This window comes from Drosophila simulans, chromosome X, assembly GCF_016746395.2.
Source record: "Drosophila simulans strain w501 chromosome X, Prin_Dsim_3.1, whole genome shotgun sequence".
Classification (NCBI taxonomy): domain Eukaryota; kingdom Metazoa; phylum Arthropoda; class Insecta; order Diptera; family Drosophilidae; genus Drosophila; species Drosophila simulans.
The window spans coordinates 2,327,840-2,354,116 of record NC_052525.2 but is presented as its reverse complement, the minus strand read 5'-3'; the positions used below and the strand labels follow the sequence as shown (position 1 = coordinate 2,354,116).

Sequence of the window (26,277 nt, the reverse complement as noted above, 5' to 3'; positions counted from 1 at the left end):
TGATGGTCCATCAAAACATCGGATTAAGCTGCTTATGGGCTGAAATTGCCAATTTAGCCATGCCAATTTGGGGATTCACGAGCGGCACGTGCCTATCCAAAAACGGCACACCTAATGGATCCCGAGCCCGATCCCAAATCCAGATGAAAAAAGTAGACGACAGCCGAGTGAAGTTTAGATGTATGCATATAAAATCATGTTTATTCATTTTCCAACTAGCCTTATACACGTAATAGTTTGCCATTGACGACCACTGGGGATCTGGTTCTTAGATTCCTCTCTTTTTAAATTCGGCTTGAATTCTTAGTTTCGAAATTGCGTGAAGCGAGTAGGAAACCAAAACTAAAAACTGAAAACAAACACGATTCCACACACAAGATATTCCACTTAAAATGCACTGTAAGCTTAAAGCTAGGGTAATGAATATTCGACATTCGCACTGATCGCAGATCAGATGATGTGATACGTTCAATTTCCGTTTGTTTCTGTTTGTTCCTCGTTACCATTCCATGTGCTTTGTACTCTCGTTATGTGTGTACACATATGTATGTACATATATACTCGTATTAGATGTACGAACTACTCTCCGGCATTTCTCTTCTGCTTGCATCCGTGTAAATAACAGGTATGTAAATATGTATGCTTTATCTATGCTCTTGTAAATACCGTTACATCTATGTATATTGAGCTTATTTAGAAAAAAAAAAAGATTAACAGTTACATTCATCAGCGCACTCCCTTACACATGTGCAAAAAAAACTGTGGCCCAACTGCTGTTGGTAAATATACAAAAATATAGGATATATGTATGTATGTGTGTGTGTGTCGTGTATCGATCGATATCCGACTTATCGAACTCACTGCTTGCACAAAGAGAGCATACTTCGCGGCATTTCAGTTAGTTTGAGAACAGTTGCGCCTGCGGTTGGACGTGAATATTGTGTTTCGGTGTGTGTTGCTGGTGTGAGCGGTAAAAAGAGCGAGATGCACTAGGCTTTCGGCATTTGTATTTGATGGCTCTTCGAAATCGCTTTGGCTTTCGCCTTCGACTTTGTTATCGTCGCGATGGTTGCAATGGATGCTATTGTTGTTTTGGCTGCCGCTGCGGTTGTTGTTGTTGATGTTGTGGTAATTGTTGTTGCGACCGCTGCCAGCGTCGACGTCGGCGGCATTTGCGACGTCATGAATATTTGCTGCGTCTTTTGCGAGCCCGGCATCACACATTTGTCCTGCAAACGAAAGGCGAGAAAGCGAGAAAGAAGAAAAAGAAGACGAAAAGAGTCCGCCAAGAGAGCCGCATTTTGAGTGAGAAACAAGGAGGAGAGAATGGCCAAAAAGATATTTATTGCATTTATGTGTCTCCGATTGCGGACCCCATTAGTAAAATATCGATTGTGGCAAAGTTTTTGTTGCACAACAAAGCGCAGCTAGCAAAATTCAAGGCAGTTGCAGTGAACGTGATAGATCGCATCTGGCAGTGTGACCAGCTCAGGAACGGAAAGTGTAAGCAAATCAATGTGGCAAAGAGAAAGTAAAAACAAGTACAACCAATAAGAAAGCTGTTAACAAATAAATAAATAATCAACGGAATTCGATGAAGTTTACCAGGTGACTAAAGGTGAGTTTCTTTATACAATGTCAATACAATTTGGGCAAACTAATTCAGTTATGTTATGTAATAAGTTCTAATGGCTCACAATGCCTGGCCACACTGCGCAGTTACCGCAAGTTTGTGTTAATTCACTTAAATATTTCAATCTAATATTTAAATATAAATAGTAGAAGTAAAAGAACATGCCGCTGAAGTTTTGCTGAAATATTCATCGAGTAAGAACCGTGTGCGAGTGTTTTTGAGTGTATTTGCGTGTCCAGAACAGAAGGTGGCGCTATTGGAAATTTATTGTCATCAAAAATATTTTGTAAAACTTGTAGAGAAAATTTGAATTTTCGCAGGATTAGCCGATTTCGAAAGGATAGGAGATTTCTAGTTTTTGGAAAGGGTTTGGATCTGGCTTACACAAATAAAGGTATGTATGTATTTACATAATTACAGGGTAGCAAGGAAGGAGGGCAAGCGAATATAACTATTGAAATAAAATGTCTATTAGTTTAATTAGAATTACAAAACAATGAGCTTACTTTCTGTTCGAAATGATCTTGGGGATTAGAACTGCGATATTTTGTTGGGGTAATTTACATATGTGCTGTTTCCAGCTGGCTTTCTTGGTGGGTCGATGGGAGATGCAGGAATAGTCGGGTTCTGGGTTATCTTTGGGGGCATTTCCGGTCCGATGTGTGGGTGCTGGCTACTGTGGTGGTGGCTACATGGCGTTGGCTACTTCTACGGCTATTTGGCTACGGCTATGGCTACATCTACTAGTTAGGCTAGGTTTGGTCTACTGCTCTGACAACTCAAATACAACTGACTCGGGTGGCACGGATGACGCTGACGGTACTCTCAGTACCTTTTGACCCCGGAAGCAGATGCCCATTATCCACTTGGAGCCGCGAGTCCGCGATCTCGCGCTGCCCGCCTCCTTGCTGTGAATGCGGGCTATGGCCGGATCCGGCTCCGCTTCCGCATCCGTCTTCTCCACCCGGTCCTTGCCCTTTTCCCGCGCCTTGTTTTGCATCCGGGGCATCAGTCGCTGGCGCTGTTGAGGCTCGTGGATCATCACGATGCTGGCACTGCTCGGCTTCCTTCCATTCAGCCTTTTATTCGGCGGTGATATTCTGGGAGTTTTTAATTGATGTAAGGAGTTTCAAATTGGGGTGTGCACAAAGCGCAGGCTTACCGCTTTCCAGTGGCCGATGGATCTCCTGCAGGCTGCACTGCATCCGTATCCGGCGCCGTGTTATAAGCACCCGAGTACATAGATGCCCTTTTCGGCGCCCACTCCGGATGACCACGCACCGACAGCTGGGTGGCCAGACTCTTCAGTAGCACGGCACGAACCTAACAAATATTTAGAAAAAGTGAAAGCTGTACCTTGTACTTGATGACTTACCTCGCCATTTAGAAAGCAGTAAATTAGCGCTATAAAAAATCCCTGAAACGAGGTGAGAAAGTGGGTGCCATACGACCAGACCGCGAAGTTCGTGGCCGTTTTCAGAGGAGCCAGCTGGTGCAGGAGATTGGTTATACCCAAAAGTGGTAGTAGGACTATAGCCGCTCTAACGGCCTTGCGAGTCTGTTCTATGTCGCTGGCCTGCGATTGACGCAGCTTCATCACCAGCACTCGGATAATGTTCACCAGGAAACAGAAGTTGAGCTGCATGCGGATGGTTTTAGTTGGGTGAATAGGGGATCACAGCGATCAACAGTTGATATTACCCACCAGTATGACCGCTAGTCGTGGCCCCTCGAGGATCCAGTAGTAGGGCGTGAGATTATAGTTCCACAAGCACTCACCCAGCGAGGTGTCCATATACATGACCGTGCATCTCGCCCACACGGTGGTCATCAGAATGGGCACACACCAGCCGAGTCGCGAGAAGAACTTGAGGGGAAAGCTGCCCTGGAAAACGGCCACCGTGACCATGTTGTGCAGGTAAAGGCCCTCGATGAACATCCACATGAACATGGCGGTGCGAGCGTACTCCAGCAGTACATAGGATGCCTCGCACAAATAGGGCTGTATAATACATAATATCGAACTTAAGCACCCATATTTGGGGATCCCTTTGTTAAGCCTACCGTATTCTCAATGACGGAGAGACTCGTGTTGGTGGCCGCCTCCTTGTTTCCCCGCCGGAACTGGTCGAGGTACAAGGTCAGGCGGATGATCACCTGCAGCACCATGGCGACGAAGAGGTTCTTGTGGATCTTGGTGCGATTGTTTCGCAGCGAGCGAAATGTGCAGAAGATCAGCAGGGAGACTATCAGGGCGAACAGGGAGAGGCAGAGGCCAACGATCTCCAGGGTCCTAGTCCTCCTGGCAATGTCAATGTAGGCCTGAAGGATATCGCAAACCAGTTGGAAGAAATTGAATTATAACTACTACTATAAACTATTATCAAAAATGTAACCAGGCCTTTAAAATCACCTAAAAATCTTAGAACCTTATTAGGCAATTTCAAAACCCTTGATTTGGAATTTGGGTTGGGATTTAAACAATACTTTTAACTGAAACAGGTGTTATGATTCCTGCATTATGTAGTGTGGAAAGAAGGAATTCAACTCACATCGAAGTCCTTGCTGCCCATCTGCTGCATGAGACGGATAATCTCCGGCTTGTAACACGGCCCGTAGTCCGTCCATCCCGGCGGACTCACCTCCGTGGCATTTGGCCTGCTGCCCCATCGGCCATCCAGCTCGCACTTTCGGATGGCGAATTCTGCGAACCGAAAAAGAGGGGGTTGGGTCGGATTAATGACAGTAATCGAGCTTTGACACACTGACTGACAAGTGCAATTATGCCAATCGAATGGGCGACCGACCTCGTCCAGTTGGAAAGATTGGGGCTAAAAATCTAGACGTGGCCCGGAGAAATGAGGCCATAGCTCAATAATGCACTCGAAGAATTCCTAACAGATATGGTTCGATATAACCAGATTTGGCACCACAAGCGCACATTTAAAGTTATGGAAAAATTGGGTGGCAAGTCTACTTAGCTACTTAGAATCTTTTCGCTCAGTGTATTTCGCCCATGGTTATTAAATAGCAATTCCCGATTGCAGAACGTTTAAATCATCGGAGGGGTAGCAAGCATTTAGGATCGTAATTAAGCAATCGATTGGCTGGTGTTTTAAACCCTGTTCAACTGGCGGAGCTCGAGGGTGCACATGGAACACCTGGACAGCCCCCGGCGATGTCCACGCCCACTTTCGTCCCAGTTTCGTGGTGACCTCGTCGGGATATTGTATATGTACGTTGTTCGGGGGCCAAGGAGGGGCGGCGGCCCCGACTGGGAGTGCGGTTGAGTGGACGCCCCAGTCATGCATGTAAATATTGACATCCTTTCGATGAATACGGAATCAAGTAATTGTTTGCCGTGCAGCACTTGAACCGATTCCCAGCTAATGATCCGTATGATTGTGACCGCCAGATGTGCCGTGTGGATGGGGATAAACACCGCAGGACATGTCTTTTGACTCCTAACAAGCCGGCAAAAGTCATAAAGCTGGCAAATAGATAATCGCTTGTGGCTGCTAAACAGCTAAACAGCTTCAACAATTAATTATGCTAATTGTACTCGGCATTTTGGTTGTGTTCTCTTTTCGGCTGCTAAATTTTTAGTGTTTTTAAGTTACTTACTGCGCGTATCTACGCCATGAAAGCCGCCGGGACAATTCATCCGTGCGAGGACTCCAGCCGGAGTGGGTGGCCAGCAGAGCAATGTGTCCCAGGTCCAATTGCAGTAGAGTCCTGTTCCGGCAAGAAATATATACTGCAATATGATTTAAAAGATTTTAGGATTTAGTTACCTGTTTGTGGTAGGGTGTAATTGACAAAAAGCGCCGAGCAGTTCTCGAAATTGGTGGCCGCCGCCGACGCAAGCGTTAGATTCCAGGGCGCGCTGCTGTTGAGATTACCGAGAACCTGTTCCGTGTCCGGATCCGGCAGTGCGTCCATGACGGTGGGCTCCAGTGCCAGTTGGGCCACCCTGGCGACACCGTCGAGGACATAGGTTCCCGGCGATTCCGTTGTCGAGGCATCGAAATCGTGCAGGAGTGGCACGCGTCCGGTCGCCAGGCTGTGCGAGGATGTCGGCTCCAGCATGGATTTGGATTCAAATGTTCCGGGCGCCGGTGCAGATGGGGATGGTCCCGATGAGCCGGACTGGCGCAGCAGGCGGGTGAAGCGCTGGGCGGAAATACAGCCTCCGCAGTCGAGGATGTTCGACAGGAGGGTCATTTTGCCATCGACCACATAGTAAATGTGCTGCAAAGCGAACATTGATACCTTGTTATTAACGCATCAGCTTTATATCGAGTTATATCGTTCTATGACAAAATCCAAACCCAACCAACCAATGAGTCTGCATGGCGAACACGACCTCCAGAGCATGGAGCTTTGTCTTTGGATATTAGCATTGGACCCATGGACATGCATGCACTGGCTGCAATTGGAAATTGATCTCTTTCCATTTCGATTTCGATTTCGATTTCCGCTTCCGTTTTCGTTTTCGTTTCCGATTTCCCGCACCCATGCGCCCCGTTATCCGGGTCAGATTTAATTGAAAGCTTATCGCACAATGAGACGTACGTCGACCGGCGCCTTTGTTTACCGGATCTTATTCTCGTTAACGCAGTTTATGATTGCCCCTAATAAATACCCGGCTTATTTATAGTCCCGCTGCACCGGGGTGCAAACATCACGCCCACACGCTACGCCGCCATATGTACATACACATATCATTGGCATTCGCACTCGCACTCGTATCACCCACATCGCACCGATTGTCGGGATTATGTCTGGCGAAATGGCAAACGGCCAGGAGCGCATACACGCAGAAAAGAAAACAAGTGGGTTTGTTTACACATTTCAAATACTTTTCATGGCGCCATGTAAGTTTCCATCGGGCATGGCAACGATCGCCACATACGAATTTCTTTCTGTGCAGCAGGAGGAGGAACTACGGGCCGGGCTATGTGATGGATTCCAATGCCAACAGTTGCGCTGGCCCTTTTCCAATTTACGTGTCGGTTCTGTTCGGAGAAGTGTAATCTCTGCACAAGGAACAGATTAAAATGGCCAGCTAACACTTGGTATAAAGGACTCAAGGTCCTGGAAACTACTGATGATGCGGCCAACGATCTTGCTTCTATCAAATGGAGTAATTCCCAATTGAAAACACAGCTTGTTTATCATTAGTGCCACGTTTTGTGAAAAACAAGATTTCACATTTTAATGACGGCATCACATAGTTTCTTCTGCGCCATTTATGGCCAAGGCTAAACGGAATGTAAATTACTTCAATGACAATCGCACACGACAAATTATGATTTCTTCCTGTCTTGGTTGCACTGCAGCAGCAACTTGGGCACCACGCAAATGGCGGCGGAATGGCACAGGAAACACGTTGCCATTCGCTGCTTTTGCCCCAACTTTTTATTTTTTTTCACTTCCGGAATTGCGTAAACAAGCCATGCGGAGGACGGTCGTCCAAAGTGGCCAAAGTTGCACATTTCGCCCATGTTGCTGCTTGTGTTGCTAAGCTGCCCCAAAAATGCCTTTGAGTGCATTTTATATAATTTCATAAGAATTTCAATTTCGCCAGTAGTCGCTGCACACGAATGCATGCATGCAGGATATGCTCCGCCCACACGGCCGCACTCCCCCCCCAGCTAACCATCTGTGCATCTCTGCATCTTCCGCATTTCCGCATCCCTGGGGGCATTCCTCTGGCTTTGTACTGCTCAATATGTATTTTGGTTGCATAAGCGCCAGCGCCAGACGAAGTGCAGCATTAGCAAAAACGACTAAGCACTCCCACGGCGCAAAAAACCAACGATATATATATATATATATATTTAAGATATATTATTAAGTAATTAAGACCTTGAATTCTGCGCTTATTTGCCAATCGATGCTTATCGCCGCAGCGAACCGATTCTTAGCTCGCGCTCGTAATTAAGCTAACTAAGCGCAAAAGCCCCTCCAAAGCGACTGAAAAGCTGGTGGAGGAGCCAGGGATTGGGAACGGTTTGGCTTGGCTTGGTTTGGATTGGATTGGATTGGATAACCAACTGGCTGGATGCTGGATCCCGCTACTCGGCATCTCCAAGCTGACGGCAGACCCTGATTTGGGTCACTTGGCAGCAGTTGCAGCGTGCGGGTTAAAATGCGATGGCCAGGGGTTAAGGGGTCAGGGGTTGAGGGGTTAAGGGGTTAGGTGCTCCGGTAACCGATTAAATACTTGTGCATTTTAAAGTTAGCAGCAGTCCGCAACGGAAAGTAACTAAAATTTAATCACATTGAGGAAAGCGGTTTGTTGCACTGCAGCTTGTTTGTGTGTAAATATTATTGTTATTACAAATTTGTTTATCAAAATGTTCTTGCATATCACATAAGCACATTTTTATATTTATCACGCCCTTGGCATATTTTTTTAACTTGAGCAATCCATTTTCAGGCCGATAATTGAACGAGCTTGGACTCGATTGTTTACAACAATTTCGAAACCCAACATGCTGGGCCGTTTGAATAATTAATCAACTTTCTTATTGAACACTCAGCAATTCAATTATTTAACACGCATTGCAATGCCCCAAATAGCTTGTCAATTCCACTTGATGGTGGCTACTCGCAGTGGATAGTGACAGGCAATCAGGATTTATGTGGATTTAAATTCGTTAGTCGCACGGAGCTTTAAATGTGCAATAAGTGCAATCAGCAATCAACAGGATTATAAAGTAATTTCAGCTGACGTCGCCCGACTTGAAAATTGGGTTGATTGAGCCCTAAATAATGGGCGTGCCCTTTCGCCGATCGATTGTTTTAACATTTTCATCGGCCCACAAGTGCAGTCGAAGTTTTTTGGTGTTTCAAGACTTGGTGTTTTCCTTTACGGTAGGCCGGGAAAAATCGCAGAGCCACGGGGAGAAAACTCATCTGCAGGCGTTGGGGCGTGTTTTTCGTATATTTCTTTGCCATAATTATGGGGAAAATGAAAGAAAATGAATCTCAAGAGCCGCCATTCAGCGAGACGAAGTGCATTGAATGGGCCAATGCTCGCTAACAAAAGGCTAGTGGGCCAAGTGGTGAAGTGGGTGACGGAAAAGCGTGTGGAAAGCGGGTGGAAAGCGTGTGGAAAGCGGGTGGAAGTGCACGAAAAACTGGTTGGGCTTGGTTTGGCGGCTAGCGACGCTATTTGAAAAGTTTTCGCGCTATTTGACAAGCAAAAAGACTTTTCACTGCGGGGTTTCTTTAGCCCAGAGTTGCCATAGCAAGTACAGTGCGTTTCGGGAGAGTAGGCCCAATTAAATTGGGCTTAATTAAGTTTTATTCGAACCTATTTCAATTATTGTGAACTGCAAAACATTAATACCTAACAATTGGGTCACTTAATAATAGTTATAAATACTCAAGAGCGCACTTTAAACTAAATCCTTTGGTCATAACTCCGGTGTCGGCAGCTCATTAATGTTGGCTTGCATTTGTGTTTGTGCCAATTAGGGGCGGCACAAAGGATTTTCTAATTGCAAGTGCAACCAATCTGAATTACTTAACTTGCAGCGTGGTCTTTACATTTGCATCCCTTCGTTTGCGAAACGCACTGTAGTCTGTGGATCCGGGCCAATTAAGTTGCCACAAAGGGTTTTCCAATTGAGTGAGAGTTCGGATGGCCCAATGTTTAAGCAGCAGCCAAATGAATCTTAAATTTTAGGGATTTCCCAGGAAGAACGAGGCCAGACAAGTGGCCACATTAAAAGCCTATTCTGGCGAAGATGGTAGATGGTAGTTCGGTAGCTTGGGACGAGGGCGGGGGTCACGGTTACATCACCTTTTGGCCACAATCTTGCAGCATTCCCGGAGTGGGTGGTGCTTTGCTTTTGTCACCGCAGGACATTTGCCGCTTGGCTGAGCCACTGCAGCTGCTTATACAATTTGGCATTGAAAGTGCCACTGTTTGCAGTTGGCTACACTGGAAAAAATGAATAGCTGGTCTTCACAATCGTGTAATTTCAGCTCACTTTCTGTTTAAATCGATGAATGGAAATACTTTAGAATAGCATGCAACCGAATCATTGACTATTTCCATTCACACCCATTTCGCTCAGTGCATTTAGCTGCTGAGCGCTTTTTGTTCTCCACAGTTTTGTTACGCTTCGCATCTTGGATCGATGCTAGTGTCTTGGTCTCTTGCTTGTAATTGAATAAGCGAAGAAAACCCAACGAAAAGGGGAAATTCCGGGGGCGAAATTCTAATGAATGGGCCTCACGATTTCGCTCCGCCGATTTCCATGTTGATATTTTGTATTGAAATCCGTTTGACAGACCGAACAGATTTTGACAGCTCGTCAAGTTGTTTTGTGCGCCCCATGCCCCATGCCCCATGCCCCATGTTGAATGCCGCACAGCTTTAGCCCGATTTTCCTCGCCTGTGGAAAATTCCGAAAAATGCCAGAGTGTACGAATGGCTGAGTGTGTGCAACTGTTGCATTACTGATTACGCTATTGCTGTGCAATTTGCCAGATTGACACTCTATAAATCAATATCATCGGGACAGAACGTGCTGGCCTGGCCCAGCAGCACTTACTGCCATTTGTTGGCACTGCCAGTTACAGTTACAGTGCTCTATGGTGCTCCACAGTGAAGCCCGGACCGTGGCTACCCGTACCTGGGCCAGAGTGTTCACTGTGCCGTCCGGTGGCAGGTGCAATGTGTCAATGCGAGACGCCACAGGAATATTGCCACCGACAAAAGACGCTCGGCATGGCTATCGATGAATTAAGCATCCTCAATGGATTACTGTCTTCCAAGTGGACAGAGGGTGGTCGATTCTCGAGGCCACAAAAGAGTTTACTGCTTTGTTTAATCGCCGCTCCGTTTTGCCTCGATTGGTTGGTGATTCTTCTTAATACCATTAAATGTCAATTGAATTTGAGTGCTTGTCGTGCCAAATGAATTCCCTTGAATTGGTTTCCAACCCATTTCGTTGGCAGTTGTCTTGTCCAAGCGCACGATTGGTATTAATCCAGGATTGGGTTTTTAAATAAATGCCATCTTTTGGCCAACAATGGCCAACATCTTGCGTCACTCGTTAGGCCGCCTTATAATTGATCACGATGTATTTATAGCTCCGACACATTATGCAATCGTGCAGCATCCGCAGGAGTTCACTGACCAACCTAATTCGGGGTGGGACTTACGCAAACAGTTTGCATAAAACACGAGCTCGAAATATTCGTTACAGCGTTGCACAATAATAAGCTAGTTACATAATGTTTATTCAAATTTGCAGGGCTTTAACGGGCACCTGTTGATGGAGATGGACCGTCGCCCAACCACCCTACCCACCCATCGTACACTCAAAAAAAAAAAGGCCTAGCGGTTGGGAAGCAACCTGCGGCATAAGTAAACATCTTTCGAGTAGTGTAGGGTGTAGTCCAAGGTTCGTTGCTTCGTTGTTTGCTCTCGTTCACCTCGACGTTTTGTGGCCCAGGCTGCTGGCAGTGGCCCCAAATTGGCTGCCTGGCAGCCCACAATCCACCCAGTCGACCCAACCAGTAACCCACCACCCACTCCCGGTCGACCCATCCCACTAAGCTCTGGCCACGAAGGAAATTCTTTACTCGTTAGCCCGGCACAAGTCGCAGCCAGACCTTGACAACGAGGCAACAGGATCTGCGCTGCTCTGGCGCTTTTCTGCCCACCCAGGACCACACACACACACACATAGGTATGCACACTCGGCGAAATGGGGGGTCAGTTCAAACATTTCATGCTCCACATTGTCGTCGAAAAATGTTTTGTATGCGTGAATACCATCAGCATGCATACATAGCATAGTTTCTTATCTTAAATACCTGAATTTTTTAAGATTTACATATTTCCCTATTAGAAGGTAACTCCTTCATTTCGCGCAGTGCAGCTTTGTTGTTTTTTTTTAATATATTTGGCAGACTGCCAGAATAATTCTCGTAACTCTCGTTTTGGTTCGCTGGCTGATTGTTGTGGTCGCTGCCTTCCTGCTCCTCCGCTTTTTAGCCTTCCTGCATCGCCGACTATCCGTGAATCTGAATCTACATACATATATACATCTGCGGCGTCCGCAGATGTATCTTCACCGTTCTCTCGGCTCGTTTATCTGCTTCGGCGGCTTTGATTTGCGTTTCGAATGACATGAAAATAATAATGATTCGCCCCTAATTGTTCGCAATACAATTACGCGTAATTATGTCGCTGTTGCTCGCAAACCAATCGAAAATTTGCCCCGTGATTGTCATTGAATGTTGTTAGATCTATCTATCGGTGTCCAGAAAGAAAGGGGCTTCAAGGGTTCGATTTGTTATGTCGCTGAATGGGATGGGATGGGGTTGGGATAGCCCATCCTGGCTAGCAGATGTGAAGCCCGTGAAATAATGTGTGAGGAAATGCTCCCATTTTTCCGTACATCACCACACGTTTGCTTCACTTTTCTTCGGATTCGCATTTTCCTTTTCCTTTTCATTTTTTTTTTGGTTGCAACAAAGACGGTCGAAAATATTCATCAAATTCCTGCAGACGGAACCTTTTGCGGTAATGGTTTTAAGTGAGTGAAGTGATTTCGAGAGGTGTTTTCGCAATGGCTATCCTTGGAAGTTCACTTATTTAGCTCACGATTGAGCAACGCTACCTGTGCTTTTAGTTTTAAAGTGGAATTTCGCCGTGAACCACATGCTTTCTAATTTCGAACAGCATCAAAAGCTGCCGCCATTTTTTTTTCGCCATTAATAAGAGGCTGTCAAAACAGAAGGCTGCGAAAGAAACGAGTGGCATGTTCTTGCATGTCGGCACTCGAAAACATTTCGATGTTTTATTCGCATTTGCATAATAATGTTATTTCAAAATTTTTTTAGCTATCAACGGGTTCAGTCTTCGCTCAAAACTACTGGCTGAAACACCTGAGAACTGGGTCAACATTGATTGAGGGCAGCGAGTTTTTGGGCCGTAACAACTGCCGTTTTTCTCCAGTGATTCCACTGGACGGTTCGAATTCAATCAGCGCAGATGGCATACGAAATAACTGCAGCTGAATGTTAATGGCCAAGTCGGAGCTGAACTGCCGTCAATAACCGGAAGTGGAAAGAGGAGAATGTCGAGCGAGTAAGGCAGGAAGTGAAGGAGAAAGAGAGAGAGAGAGAGAGAGAGAACGAGAGAGGGAGCGAGAGAAACTCAAAGCCAAGAGCTGCATATTGTTTAACTTTTTCGGTGGACTTAACCCACTGACAGCCGCTGTCAAAGTGCGCAGCGAGGTTAACCCACTCACTGCCATCCAGGATTGCCATGTGAAATTGTAATGGAATCCGGGAGGCGGAATCCGGACTACGGATTACGGATTACGGATCAAAAGGACTCGACTTTGCTGTCAGGTGGGGATTAAGCCAATCGAGTGGAGTGTCCTGGGTGGCTGGCTCTTAATTGAGGGTCGTTGATGTGGCAGCAAGGTCAAGGGTCATCCGCTAACAGCTGACTGCGGTTGGCTAATTGCCCGCCCACCTACCGCCGCTTTTTGCCAGCTTTTTTCCGCTCACATTTCCCATTTTGCATTTTGCATTTTCCATTTAGCATTTCGCATTTCGCATTTTGCGTTTCGCATTTCACTATTCACACAATTCGCATACATGTGGCAGTCGGTAAGTGGCTACGCCCACTTTTAACCGCCACCGCCTTCTTGGGCATTCCCTTTGTGAGCTTTGAGCCGGCCAAGCAGCTTACTGCCCCACTAGATCCACTAGATGCCCCCGCATCCACCATTTACGCCATATACGAGTTTATCGTGCTGCAAAAAATTATGTAGCATACTTTGCTGCGCTTTGCAGTTATGTTTCCTGCGTTCTGTTTTTCGGCGTTCTGGGTTTCCGTTTGGATGCCCAGTTTTCCGTGTTCCACACTTAAAAAAAAACGTGCCTCGAAAGTTTCCCGTTGGCCTTGTTTTTACAGGAATTGCATGGACACAACTACACTGGTGGTGAAATGCCACGAAAATGTGGCACTTAATATTCCCGCTATTAAATGAACATCTGCACCAGGGACTTTTAGCACACTTTATTTTTGAAAGTGTACTTTGGATTAGCATAAGTTTGAAGCTGGTTGGATTTCGGCAAAACCACAGACAAGATGGAAACACTGTTTTTTGCTTGGTTAGCAAAAATATGGCAAAACGGTGCAAGGAAAATATCGCTGGATTAAAGTGCAGAATTCGGCTAGCTTGGCTCATTGCATCACCAGAGGTGATAACTTCACTATAATTGAATCAATTAAATAGTATTTAAATCTATATTGCGCAAATGGGGCTATGAATTTCGAAAATGGCCATGTTTTTTAATTGTGCAATTATTTTTTTAGTTGAAGAATCCGTGGTGTTAAGCAGAATTCTAACCTGACTTCGCGGAAAGTCCTTGGAGAGCGCTGTTGCCAGGGCGATAAATGCTGGCAAGGATGTCCCTGAAAACCGGGACAGCAGGACTCGCTGTCTGATTAGATAATAAGCGTCCGTTGGCAACAATGTCAAAGGGATTGCGATTGGGCTTGCGATTGGGATGACGACTCGTCGGACTTCCCGGCTAATTGGACTTGGCTGGAGTCCAGTAATTCGCGCTTCGATTAATTTCGCATACTAATTGAATCGAGTGCAGTTAGTGCGCGGCGATAACAACAACAAGAACAACTAAAAGCCCGTACACATGGCGTATGATTAATATGGGTCGTAAAATTCATTACGCATACGCAACGGCGACCGCAAAACAATGCGGGCGCCACAACCAATCGATTGCTCACACACACACACACACATATGCATGAAATCAAATGAAAAACAATTATATAAGCCGGAATAACATATCAGTTAATCAAATAATTTATATCGCTTTGCGTTCGATGAAAAAGGACACAAATGAGATGCCATATCGCTTTCAGCAATTAGATTATCAATTACGCCTGAATTTCGAATTTCTTCGATGGGAAATCGAAATCTCTGCTCTGCTCCCATTAAACTAGAATCTCTTCTCATTTTTTCGGTTAATTGATTTCGATTGCGTAATACTACGTGCTTATTGATTGCACGACCGACTTTTAATTCGGCTTTGTTTCGGATGTTTTCCCTGGTATTCAATTTATTTCACTTCCATTTCTACATGGTTAACTTTGTGGCATTTCTGCTCTCTAATGTTTGTTAATTTATGCCCATTTTCTTTGATAAGTTTTTATTTGGCCTTGCTTTTAACGCTTAGCAAATAGTCAAGTTAACATATTTTTAATTTGTACTAATTTGTATTCCCCAATCGAGCTGTCGATTGACTTTTCCTTCGCTAATCGCCAAAATCGACGAACTTCCTTCGCAGTGGGCGTGGCTCCGTCCCGCCCACTAGGGGGGCGGATGCTTAAGTCTTTAGTTATCTGCTGCGCTCTGCACTTTTCACATTCTACATTCTACACACTTTCGCCGAAGACAAAAGAGCCCGAAATATCAGACAACGCTAAGAGGTTGTTCCATGTGGGGCAGGCGGTGGGAGAACGGAGGCTTTCTTCTTATTATGTATTATGTGTATTATTGTTGTTATTTTTATTACGGCTGGCTTTGTTTGCCAGACTTGGTTGGCCAGGCCAAAAACTGTTGCATTGTTCCGGCACAAAACACGCTTGGAGAAAAAGGGAAAAATAAACGAACACACACACACAAAACGCAAAACGCAAAACACAAAACAAAAGCCGGGGCACATGCCACGTTTTTTTACTGCCCACAGTTCGCGAGGCATGGGCGTGGCAGGGGAGAGGCAAGACAATGCGGCAATGAAATGTTATACCCAGAGACCACTGTAATCGCAATATCTCAAGTCTTCTTGTCTTGCAACAGTGGATGAAAAGCCACATTGGGATTATGAAATGTTTTCGAACAATATCAAGTTCCGAAACGAATGTAGACAGTACTTGAAACATTACTACAAAAATATCCTTTGAATGCATACATTTGTTAATTTCCAGATCGGTAGTAAAGGATTTATAGCTTAACGGTTATAGAGTTCGAATTCAAATGACTAAAGAATAAATGTTCTTTCTTATCATTGAAAATGTACTTTAATTGATCTCGATTCACTGTGAATTTTTGTGATTTTTCCCCTAGTTTTGGGTGTTGTGTCCCCTCAGTTTGGCCTGCCATTTATGTTAATCAGCAGAGCTGGACAGCAAGCGAGGGAAACGAGCTCAAACACGATACGATGTGTTTGTGTGTGTTTGCACATGCTTAAAATGTTCCACTTGCCCCGGTAAAGAGATGGGTGTGCAAGAGGGGGAGAGGGGGATGGTGGGGCTAGCAAAGATTTGCATATAAAGCTGCGGCGACTGCCATGCATCACTTGTTCTACTTATAAATGAGTTGCTGTAAAAAACGTAGCATGTGTGTTTGAGTGTGGCCATGTGTGCGTTTGAGTGTGGCAAGATGCAGTGTGACCTTGATCTTGATGTGGTATCTTCTTTCCGCACAAAGGAAATGAATATATCAATTTATCCTAGTGTTTGCTAATCCATTTTCCAGCATTTAAAGGTTAAGTAAATAGCTTTAAGTATAGCTTTGAAGAAAAGTTAAGCTGACTAATAATTGCATTCCGCAGATTCCTTGTTATTTGCATTCGTTTTCCGCGTCGCCATTTCTATTTTTCCACTACCTTTTCCCTTTTCGTGGTTTCTCTGAAATGGTTGCCAATAATTGAATCGCCTTTATTGGATCCTATTACTTTGCCATTTATTTTCAAATATGCCTTTTTTCCAAGTCCACTTGGACATCGATGGGAATTCAGCTGTGAATCTCGACCAATTGAAAAGTTTGCGAGAAGTGGGGAAAGTTTGGCGAGCTGAACTCGAAAAGAGGCATTCTCTTAGCAGCTATTCTCAGATATTTTCCTCTATTTTACTCTGGGAAAGTTTTTAATTATTGTTTGTATTTTTTCGTACGCCGGCGAATGGCCGCCAAAATGACCAATGGCGCTGGCCGAGTTTCCTTGTTGTCCTTGCTGTGATTTTTGTGCTTTTTTGCTCTCCTATTTTTCTATTTCACCCCTTTTTTGGGGCCATCTCCTCTCATTTTGCAACAGACGACGACGACTAGGCCTGCCATCAAAATTCACGGCTGACCTTGCCACTTGTTTGGTAAAAAAAAACTATAAATGCTGCCTGCACACACAGATGTGGACGCACAAAGACAGCTGACCGCGTCATGTGATGGTGTGTGTGTCCTTTAAGCCATTCGCCTTTTGGCATTTAATTAACTTTCTCGGTTTGCGCGGATTTCTCCCTCTTCTTCCGCCGTTTCCCTTATTCCAGACTATAAATATTTACAGAGCACATCCCTTATAATGTAAGAATAAATTAAGGATAATTCTTCGCAAGCTCTTTACCTCCTTTCACAATCATGTGTGGATAAATGGGAAGATGCAATTTTAAAGGACACATTTTTAAAATGGTTAAGTTTATTTTATTCTTAATGTAAACATATTCCTAAAAAGGGGATTTTTTTTATTTATTAACAAAGGAACCAAAAAACATTTTTGTTATATTTTCTGATTTCAACAATTGTTATTCTTCAGTTCGTTGAACCCTTGGCGGCGTGACCACAAAATAACGTAGGTTGTAAAGAAGTTATGAAATATTAAAACGATTTGTGGGCTCTTTTCCTACGCAATTGTTGCAACTTTTATTAATTATGAGCTTAAAGTACCATAAGGTCAAGTGGCCAACAAGAGTGTTGAGTACATAAGTTTAACTCCAAAAACAAATCCTGGCGAATAGCGAATTTTTGGCATTCTTCCATTGGCTTTGGCTCTGCTTTTGGCTTTGGCTCTTAAATATGTTGCCAAATTAAGTTGAAGAGTCAGCTTATAGTTGCGGCCCAAAGGGAATTGGTTATGAGTGGGCTAAAGTGCCTTACAACTACAGGAGTGTTTCATGCGGCACCTGGCGTATGCAAATTTCCACCGAGTTAAGTGAAATTAGCGGCTTGGGCCGCCCAAAAGTCATGTCCTTCCCTGCCTGTTTTGTGGGCCCAAAGCTCTCGTATTCCTCCCGGAATTTGCCCACAATCCTTATCCAAATCCGTATGCAACTTTCATTAATGTGCTTTAAGACATACTATTTTTTCCTGTGTAGCAGTCGGGATGGCCCTATGTGTTGACTGGGTTCGCATATTGTTGATTTCCAGATTCTGCCACTCTTTAAATTTTGCTGTCAATGCATTGAGTGACTAATTGCCTTCTTGGCTTATTTTACCGAGGGGAATTTTTCAAAGAAGGGGAGAAGAGAGGGTCGGGTCTTTGGTACCCGGAGCAGGACTAGTGGTCGTGGCAGCAACTTTCATTTGACATTACTCGGTCGCCGTCTTTGTGGTCCTGGGAATTGCAATTTGCCAATTATGTGCTGCATGACTTGGGCAAGGCCAACTGAGATGTGCATAAATTAAGGATCACAAATGGGGTTGTAAGTGGGTGAAAGTGGGGGACAGTCGCTGCTCTAATGGCGTCGATTCAATTAGAAAGTCTCGGGGTATAATTGCCATGGCAGCCAAATGAAATTGACAACAAGTCAACGCTGGGGCCTTTAAACACCTAACGAAATAGTCCGTACTGTGCAAGTTGCTTGATTACATTTCTTTGCGATCGGTTTTTTAGGTTCCATAACCCAGTAAATGGGTATTTACATTACTCCTAAGTTCCTAAGTTACATCGCATTGGATTGCCCTACTTTTCGACACGGTGTCGCTAGCAGGGTCACACTGCGACATTACCCGCAACTTCTCGCTGTGCAGCCACACCAATGTTGGCGTGTGCTTGACTGTATTTATATGCCCACAGGCGTACACAAAGCCAAGCAATGTAATGTCACATGAGGAAGAAGAAGCGCTCCCTTGGCTTTTTCCTTCTTCTTCTGTTTTCACTGCATCTTGCTCTGCTTCTTCCCCTCATTGTTGGCCTAAGGCAAATGCAGTTGCTGGCCCAAAAAAAAAAAAAAGAAAAAAAAAGTGAAATGAAAAATAAAAGTATGGCATAATAATGTGTTACATGTCGTGTGGATGTACGTGGGCGAAAATCAATAACAAAATCTTCGAAAGGGGGGGAAAAATGGCGCGTAACGTGACAGACTCTATCACAGTTTGGCATGCACTGGCCGAAATGTGGAAATTTATCTCCAAGTGACATGTGATTCCTTCACCTAATTGTGCTTAGATTAGGTGTATAAGGCATGCTGGCCTAATTGGCAGTAACTGAAATTGATATTGCAAATGAAAAGCATTTGTGGCTTGCGGTTGCATGGACATGCATTTCGTTGCACCAAGAGTTGTGGTTGCCATTCAAACTATTAAGTCAACGCTTAATATTTCGAAATTGGTAGAATAAAATTTGATGTCGAATACAACAATTGTTGTATCTGTTTCATACGATATGATATGCCGAATTAATAGTTTTTTGTTTTTGCTGGTGGTAAACCCTTAGAATATTGTTTATTCGGTTGTGTGATTTTCGCAGTGCAAGTGGAAGGATTATGAAAGTCACGTAGACTAGTCGTAGGTGCAAGGATCCCACACATACTCTTGCACTCAGTCACTCACACAATTGCCTAGGGCGTCGAATTCCGTTTTAAATGCGCTCAAATGCGCAAATAAATTTAAGAGGTGACGCTCCATTGCCACGCCCACTTTATCATGGGTGTGTGTGTGTCTGTCTTCCACTAAGCCGATTTAGCTTAAAGTACTGCCGCAACAACAACTACACGGAACACATCCTGGCATCCTTTTGTGCGAGTGTGTAGGTGTGTATGTCTGTGTATGGGTGTATGGGTTACAGCCCATTGACAGTTAACTCTTACAATTCGCACTTGAGGGATTTCAGAATTTCGGAATTTCGGCAGAACGAAGTCGCGTTTTGTCGTGCGATCTCCACACACATGGTCCTTAATCCGCAGGACATGATTCGAGCAAATGCTTTTAGTGGCAACTAAGTCCAGAACTATTCGCACATCCTAGTTGCCATAAAACAGGCGTGGGCAAACCTAAGTTTTTATTATCCCATATTTCAGTGATGCCCAAACATGCAAGTAAATCAATTTCGAAGGCGTTCACATAAACAAATAATTAAGTGTTTGCAAGAAGAAGCGCTGAAGTCCAAGAATAAACAATTGTGTAACCATTGAGTTTCTGCATAATATTGATTTAGTACGTTTTAAACATAAATAAACTGTAAAGCACACAAATAGATGCCATTCTTCAGCCTTCTTACATCATTTGTAAGCATTTTTCCGTTGATTTCTTTATATTGAATACTTATATTTAATCATGTTTTTGTTATTTACTTCACCGATTGTCACAGCGAACTGGACAAGTAGGATTGAAGGTTTCCATTTTATATTTTATGACTGCCGGCTTCCGTTGGAAAATCACTTCCGGTTCGCCCAAATTTTTTCTACATTTTCGTGCAGCGTTTTTCATGCCGCTTTTTCGATTATCAGACTGCATCGTCGTCAAACATTTGAAACATTTCCCCACTGACGTCAATCGATGGATTCCCTCTTCCCGTTCGACTGATTAAAAATAAACTTAGCATGGATCGGTCTCGGTGCTCACTTACTTTCGAAGTTTTTTTTATACAAAAAGGAAAAAAAAAAACATGCCAAAAACAAACTATATAATTGATTTATTGTTTCAACAACATCCCTTTTGTGCCCCCGTAATTCACCGCCATCGGCTGTTTTTATGCGATTTCGTTCGCTGATGCCAATAAATTGTTTTTCACATGTATTAAATTCAGCGTTAAATGCACGCGGCAACAAGAAGGGAAAACCGCTTGTTTTTCCTCGGGATCAACGGCCAAAACACGATTTTCATGGGCTTATGGTGATTTTAGTAAGGCGATACATTGCCTACTCTGTTTCAAAATAGTTTTGAATTGTAATTGATTTGGCAAGTCGAAGTCAACTAATGTTTATCCTTATTATTGTTAAAATCTACAATGTTTTGCTTCGTTCAAAATTCGAACTTCTTGCATGATTTTGAAAGGGTATTTGGTGCGCTTTCTGAACGCCGAAGAGCCAAACATTTTCCACGATTTTCACGTAGTGGAAAAGCGAGTGCAATTTGATTTCAATTTGGAGGTCAGAGGAAAGCTGGCTTGCACGTTCGTGCGAGGGATGCGAATAAATAAAATTACACAATAAAGTAATTAATAAATGTGCATTTTTAGATACATCGGTTGTTGGTCCTGCAATGTGAAGGGCAGATATTAATTGGTTTCCCCTTCTGTATCTCAGGGTTACATTTCAATCACATTTTGTGCCAAACAAAACGTAGAATTTTCCACAATCCGCCACGCCCCCTTTTTCACTTGGCGCCGCCCCCATAAGCCCGTAACATCAGAAAGCTCAGCTGAGCTAAATGGGAAGCCAAGAGTGATTAATTAGTTGCGCTGGAAACGGATTCACTTGCCTTACGTAACAATTGATATTTGAGCACTCGCGACAATTATGACTGGCAAACCGGATGGTTTTTGACATTGTAACGAGTGCGCAGCGATGAAAGTAGTCTGCCACATCGGATTTAACGAAAATTCGCCACTCAGATCGGACTTACGTGCTCAATCAATCTTGCAGGTCCTGAAAGCCCATTTGATACCATGCGATCCAGCTTTGAAGTGCCCGGCTCATCTCAACTCCCTTTTCAAAGTCGTGGCTTATTCGATTTCATTTCAACTCCCTGCTGCACTCGAGTTCAGCGAAATATTACACTATGGAATTTTCGATTTCCGTGGGTGAAATAAATGCAAATTGAGCAAATATTTACAACTTGATATGAAAATTATTTGCACTGGATTGTTCATAGGTACATTATAGAGAATAAATCAAGGATTTTTGCACACAGAAATGTGAATTTTATTCACATTTACAAGATGTATCTTCCTATTTTCATTATCTTATCTGAGTGCAAATTAGTCATGTTTCAGTGTTCACAAATTCTATATCTTTACCGCAAAGTCGTAAGAAAATACAGAATATTTCTTGTGATTTGGCCCAGATCGCTTCTCTCTGCGTTTATATTGAACGGTCGGTTCGTAAGTGGCTTATGGGCCAGGTTAAGACGGCAGGGGCTTATAATTAGCTGAAGGGCCCTTAACTTGGTTTCCTTTACGGTTTTTCTGGGCCACCGTCCACGCGCCGGGGGGCTTCACTGTATTCACTGTAGCCGGTCGACGGCGGCCGAGAATCGCTCTCCGAAATAGACCCATTTGTTTACGCTTGCCTCCTTTGTTTAGACACTTGCTGGCAAACTCGCAGCTGATAAACAAATTTTCGGCGCTGGCACTATTTGCACATTACGCATACGCCACCGAGCGCATCCCAGCTCCATGCCCACCCATACAAATCCCATCGAAATTCGCCTTCGCATCCGCGTCCAAACATTTAGCTGTGCCTCGACACATTCCGCACTTGTCTCCCGAAAAACAGAAAAAAAAAAAAACAATTGACACAGTTCCAGCGAAAGGAACTATTGTCGTGCGAAAGGCGGCGGAAAATGGGAAATGGGAAATGGTCGAAGCACTTGACAGACGAGGAAAGGGTTTTTGGCTGCACTGCGAAAATTCGCGGAAAATTACATCATCTCACAATAAATTGGGCCTGTAAAGCATTTAACTGAAAGCTATCATGACTCCGAACTGCATATTAATGCGACAAAATTACATAACGAAATCTGGGAATAAGAACGCGCTGCAACTTATTCAAACTTTCAAAAATATGCAGCGTTGCATTAGCGATTTAATTTCGCCGAGCAGCGCAAAAGGTGGCCCACAAACTTTTACCTGCGGCTTATAACTTAGCTGCAGTATGAAGGTCTTGCGAACTTGCAATTTAATTGACTCAACAATTTGGAAACTTTCTCGAAGTGCAACAAAGTGGTGAAGTGGACAGATGTGGTCGAGATGGGGACGGCTGTGCCGCAAGTGGCACAATTTGATTACAAGAACGTTTAAGTTGGCCACAGGATGCCGGTTCCGATAATGAGGTGGGCAGGTGGGCAGGCGGGCTGGTTGCACATGGACAGGTGCTCCCATTGGGAATCGCCGCCCAACTCAGTTCCTTTCCCAGTTCATTAGAGAGCGAGTCAAGGACATTTAAAGTCTCCTCCACGGCACACAAAAACACTTCACGCGGCACTTTGGACAATGCTAACGAGCTACCACCTCGTCCACATAACATAGATGCACCTACATACATACATGCTGTGGGTGCTATATACTCGTGTACGAGTGTGTAGCAGTGCACACTCTTCAAATATAAATACTAAATGTAGTTTGCTTCGCTTCATGTGCAAAAGATGCAAAGATACAAAGATGCAAAGATGCAAAGATGCAGAGAATGCATCCCAAAGTTTCGGCGAGATGTGAAAACGTGAAATGGAGTGGCGGACGGACAGCTTGTTTAGCAGACAATAACGAAGTTATATCAAAAGTATGACATGTGTAAACACTTTGACCGCTGGCGATTTAATATAGATAGATAGAAAGATAGATAGATAGATGTATAGATACAAAGATAGATAGATAGATAGACGTGTCAGTATGAGTGGAGGGATCTGCGCCGCTTGGGTTCATAAATATTTATCCCAGAATATGGCAGGTGCACAGCTTCCATTTGCGCAAACCATTTGCAGAATGCGCAACAAGCTCGAAAAAAATATCCAAATGTGCGGAAATCGAAACAAAGCTAACTTAAAAAATTGCATCTTTGAACTTAATAAAACCCAAAGTTGGTCCTCATTTTGAAACAGCAAAGTCAATGGTACTATAACATTTTGAACAAATACTTTTGAGATGAATAGAGCTCATTAAACAAAGAAGTTCTATGAGTTTTGCACAAAATATCGTTGAAATTTGTTTTCGTTGTTGTTTTTCAATAAAATAGTTACCTCTGTGTTATAATATATTTATTTCACATTTACTTTGGATTATAGACCTTGCAAATATTGGTAATAAATAAGTAAATAGTTGGATGCCGCATCGCCCGCTTCCAACTGATATGATAATTTTCCACAATTATATCATTTGGCTTTGTGAGTTCGTAATGAAGCCGTTGGGCCAAGATTAAAGCAAACAAACAATCCGCTCAAATAATGAATGAATACAAAAAGGCCGGCAAACAGCGCACAAATAGAAGAAGTTTTTTATCACCGAATGGCATTTAACCCGCTGAAAGCGTGTTTGTTAACCAATTAACACTCACCCGCCGGTTTCGCTGCTGCTACTGCTGGTGGTAATTCTTTTTTTTTTTTTTGGGTTCCGGACTCGATTCAAATGTGTGTTGTATTTTCTTGGCGTTTTCGAGTTTTTTTTTTGGGTGTTAAATCTTTGTTTTAATTTGATTAATTTTTTGTTTATTTCAAACTCGCGTTGAAAGCACAGCAAAAAAAAATGTGGGAGTATGAACTTGAAAAACGTTTTCGAAAGCGGGTTGAAATCAATTGGGCGAATGCCTCTGCTAATTTTTGCTGGAAAAGCGAAACGAACGCCACGAGTGCCGAAGCCGTTATGACAGAATCTGGCTAGCAGCCGAGCAACTTATCCTTAACGGAAAAGCGGAAAAAGCCGAGCGGAAAAGCCAATGCACGAACGCCGCTCGGCTCTCGGTCATTTACTCAGTGTGTGTGTGTGTGCAACTGCAGGGAAAATCGGGAAATCTTTCGCTCTTTCCTCTCTTTTTGAACTGCAAGTTTCACTGTTGTTTGTTTGCCTGTTTGTTTACTGTTTACTGTTACTGCTGCCTCTGTCGCTTTTCCCGCTTTGCCGCTTTTGCCTGGCCGTGAAAAAAGTGAGTGAGCATAAATCTCCGCTGCCGGCAACAAACACACCCAAAAGTAATGGCTATTTACACCAAATAGTGACAACAAGAAGCCGGAGAAAGCAACACTTCCGGTTCTGCAACACGCATTGACAAGTCCCAAAAACAAACTATCAAATTGGAAAACGGAAGGCGGAAACAATGTCAAATCTGGGCGTAACCTATTTATGTGAAATTTGTAATTGCCAAGAGCAAATTAATTACTTCCTGATGGCTGTTAAACTATGAAATGGCCACAATTGCGACGGACTTCCATTCATTTGGGCCTGGTTGTCTATGAATTTCGAATTCCCGTGACAATTTCTGCTACGTAATGATGATTGACGTGGCAAAACGAGTGTGACAACGAATGATGGATGCCCTGCAAAGGATTTATGACACCGACGCCTTCATCATCATCACTGGATTTATTAGGCGCCAAAGTGTAGGCCACTCATGCAGCGCGCTGCGAAGTAGGCAACATACAGTTGCATCCTTGTCTGCTGCACCACGACTGCAGCTGCAACCAGCTACACGCTGCATGCAACTGATGCCTCCGGCGGAGCACGTGACCAGTTCGGGCAAGGCGGCACATATGAGGCGCTATATATAGTCATACATATGTGCGCCTCGAATCGCTGTCACAAGCAAAAAGCGATGCGCCCACGTCAACGCGTCGCGGCAGCAACTGTTGCAGGCACGCAGCAGCATCAGCGACATTAGCAGCAGCAACAGCAGCAACAGCAACAGCAGCAACAACATTAGTAGCAGCAGCAACGACGTCAACATTGGCCTAGTCACGTTTTGATTCGCTCCTCAATCGTTTATACCCGCTCCTTTCAAAGTAGCGAGTGTGGGTTTAACTAGTCGTCTAGTCGCATTCATGCGAATGTTATCAGTAGCTATTTACAGGGTAATCCGGCTGCGACTCCTGCCATGGCAGACGCAACACTGGCTTTTCAATTTGCACTGGACAAACGAAAAGATGCACAAAAAGCTGGAGAAAAATTGTGGCAAAACTGTGCCAGCATCGGTCGGCCTATGTTTAATTATAGTCACTGACTAGTGGGATGAATGACTACTGACTGACTGACTGACTGACTGACTGACTGACTGACTGACTGACTGACTGACTGACTGACTGACTGACTGACTGGCTGACTGACTGACCCATTTTGCATGAAATGCGGTCAAATGCAACGCTTGTGCTCCACACGTTCATAAATCAAATGCCGCCGCACACACACAGATACACACACACACGCATATGGAACACTGGTGTTTGTTTGGGCCAAACAAAAAATGTGCAGAATTCATAAATCAGGCAACAATCACTCGAAGGGCCAGCAGATGTTTGTTTGTTTCATTTGTCAGATGAAGTTTGTTTTCCGAGATCGTAAATGAGCAAAAAAAAAAAAACGAGTATGGGAAATCGATGGGCGATAGTCTGGGGCAGCACTCTTGTTGAATGCAATCAAATGTTTCGGCTGTTGGGTTTAGAAGGCGAAATCTGGGCGAGCAATAGTAGCAGGCGCTTGCGAACTGGCCCTGAACTCCGGCACCTAGGCGATTCCGATTAGGCGTCTAATCTGTGCCGCCTGCCCGCCAAACGGTAGGTAATCTTACGGAATGGGATTTGCGGAATGAACTTGGCACCGACTTGGTCCGACGATCAAGCGGCGTTGACGGGCGACCGGCGACTGGGGGCGCAATCGGAACTGACTGCAACTTGTCTCGAGTATCAGCCACTGCTATTTACTATATTAAATGAGCTATGAGC

At 44.1% G+C, this 26,277-nt stretch overlaps 1 protein-coding gene across 4 annotated transcripts; it reads right to left on the bottom strand.

The window, feature by feature from the left end:
- Positions 1–168: 168 nt before the first annotated feature.
- LOC27207403 (PDF receptor) lies at positions 169–26,201 on the bottom strand. Of its 4 annotated transcripts, XM_016183090.3 has the most exons (11): positions 26,124–26,201; positions 23,904–24,168; positions 5,428–5,884; positions 5,258–5,368; positions 4,186–4,337; positions 3,698–3,955; positions 3,339–3,635; positions 3,009–3,272; positions 2,796–2,956; positions 2,466–2,733; positions 169–1,229 (listed from the first exon to the last, which is right to left on the bottom strand). In XM_016183090.3, the coding sequence occupies exons 3-11, from the start codon at positions 5,855–5,857 to the stop codon at positions 990–992; spliced, it is 2,181 nt and encodes a 726-aa protein (XP_016037874.1). In that variant the 5' UTR covers positions 5,858–5,884; positions 23,904–24,168; positions 26,124–26,201; the 3' UTR covers positions 169–989. The 4 variants fall into 4 exon arrangements, 3 of the variants coding, with proteins under 3 accessions (XP_016037874.1, XP_039153333.1, XP_039153334.1); XM_039297399.2 differs by lacking the exon at positions 23,904–24,168 and having other exon boundaries at positions 26,124–26,144; XM_039297400.1 differs by lacking the exons at positions 23,904–24,168; positions 26,124–26,201 and having other exon boundaries at positions 1,195–1,229; positions 2,428–2,733.
- Positions 26,202–26,277: the final 76 nt, after the last annotated feature.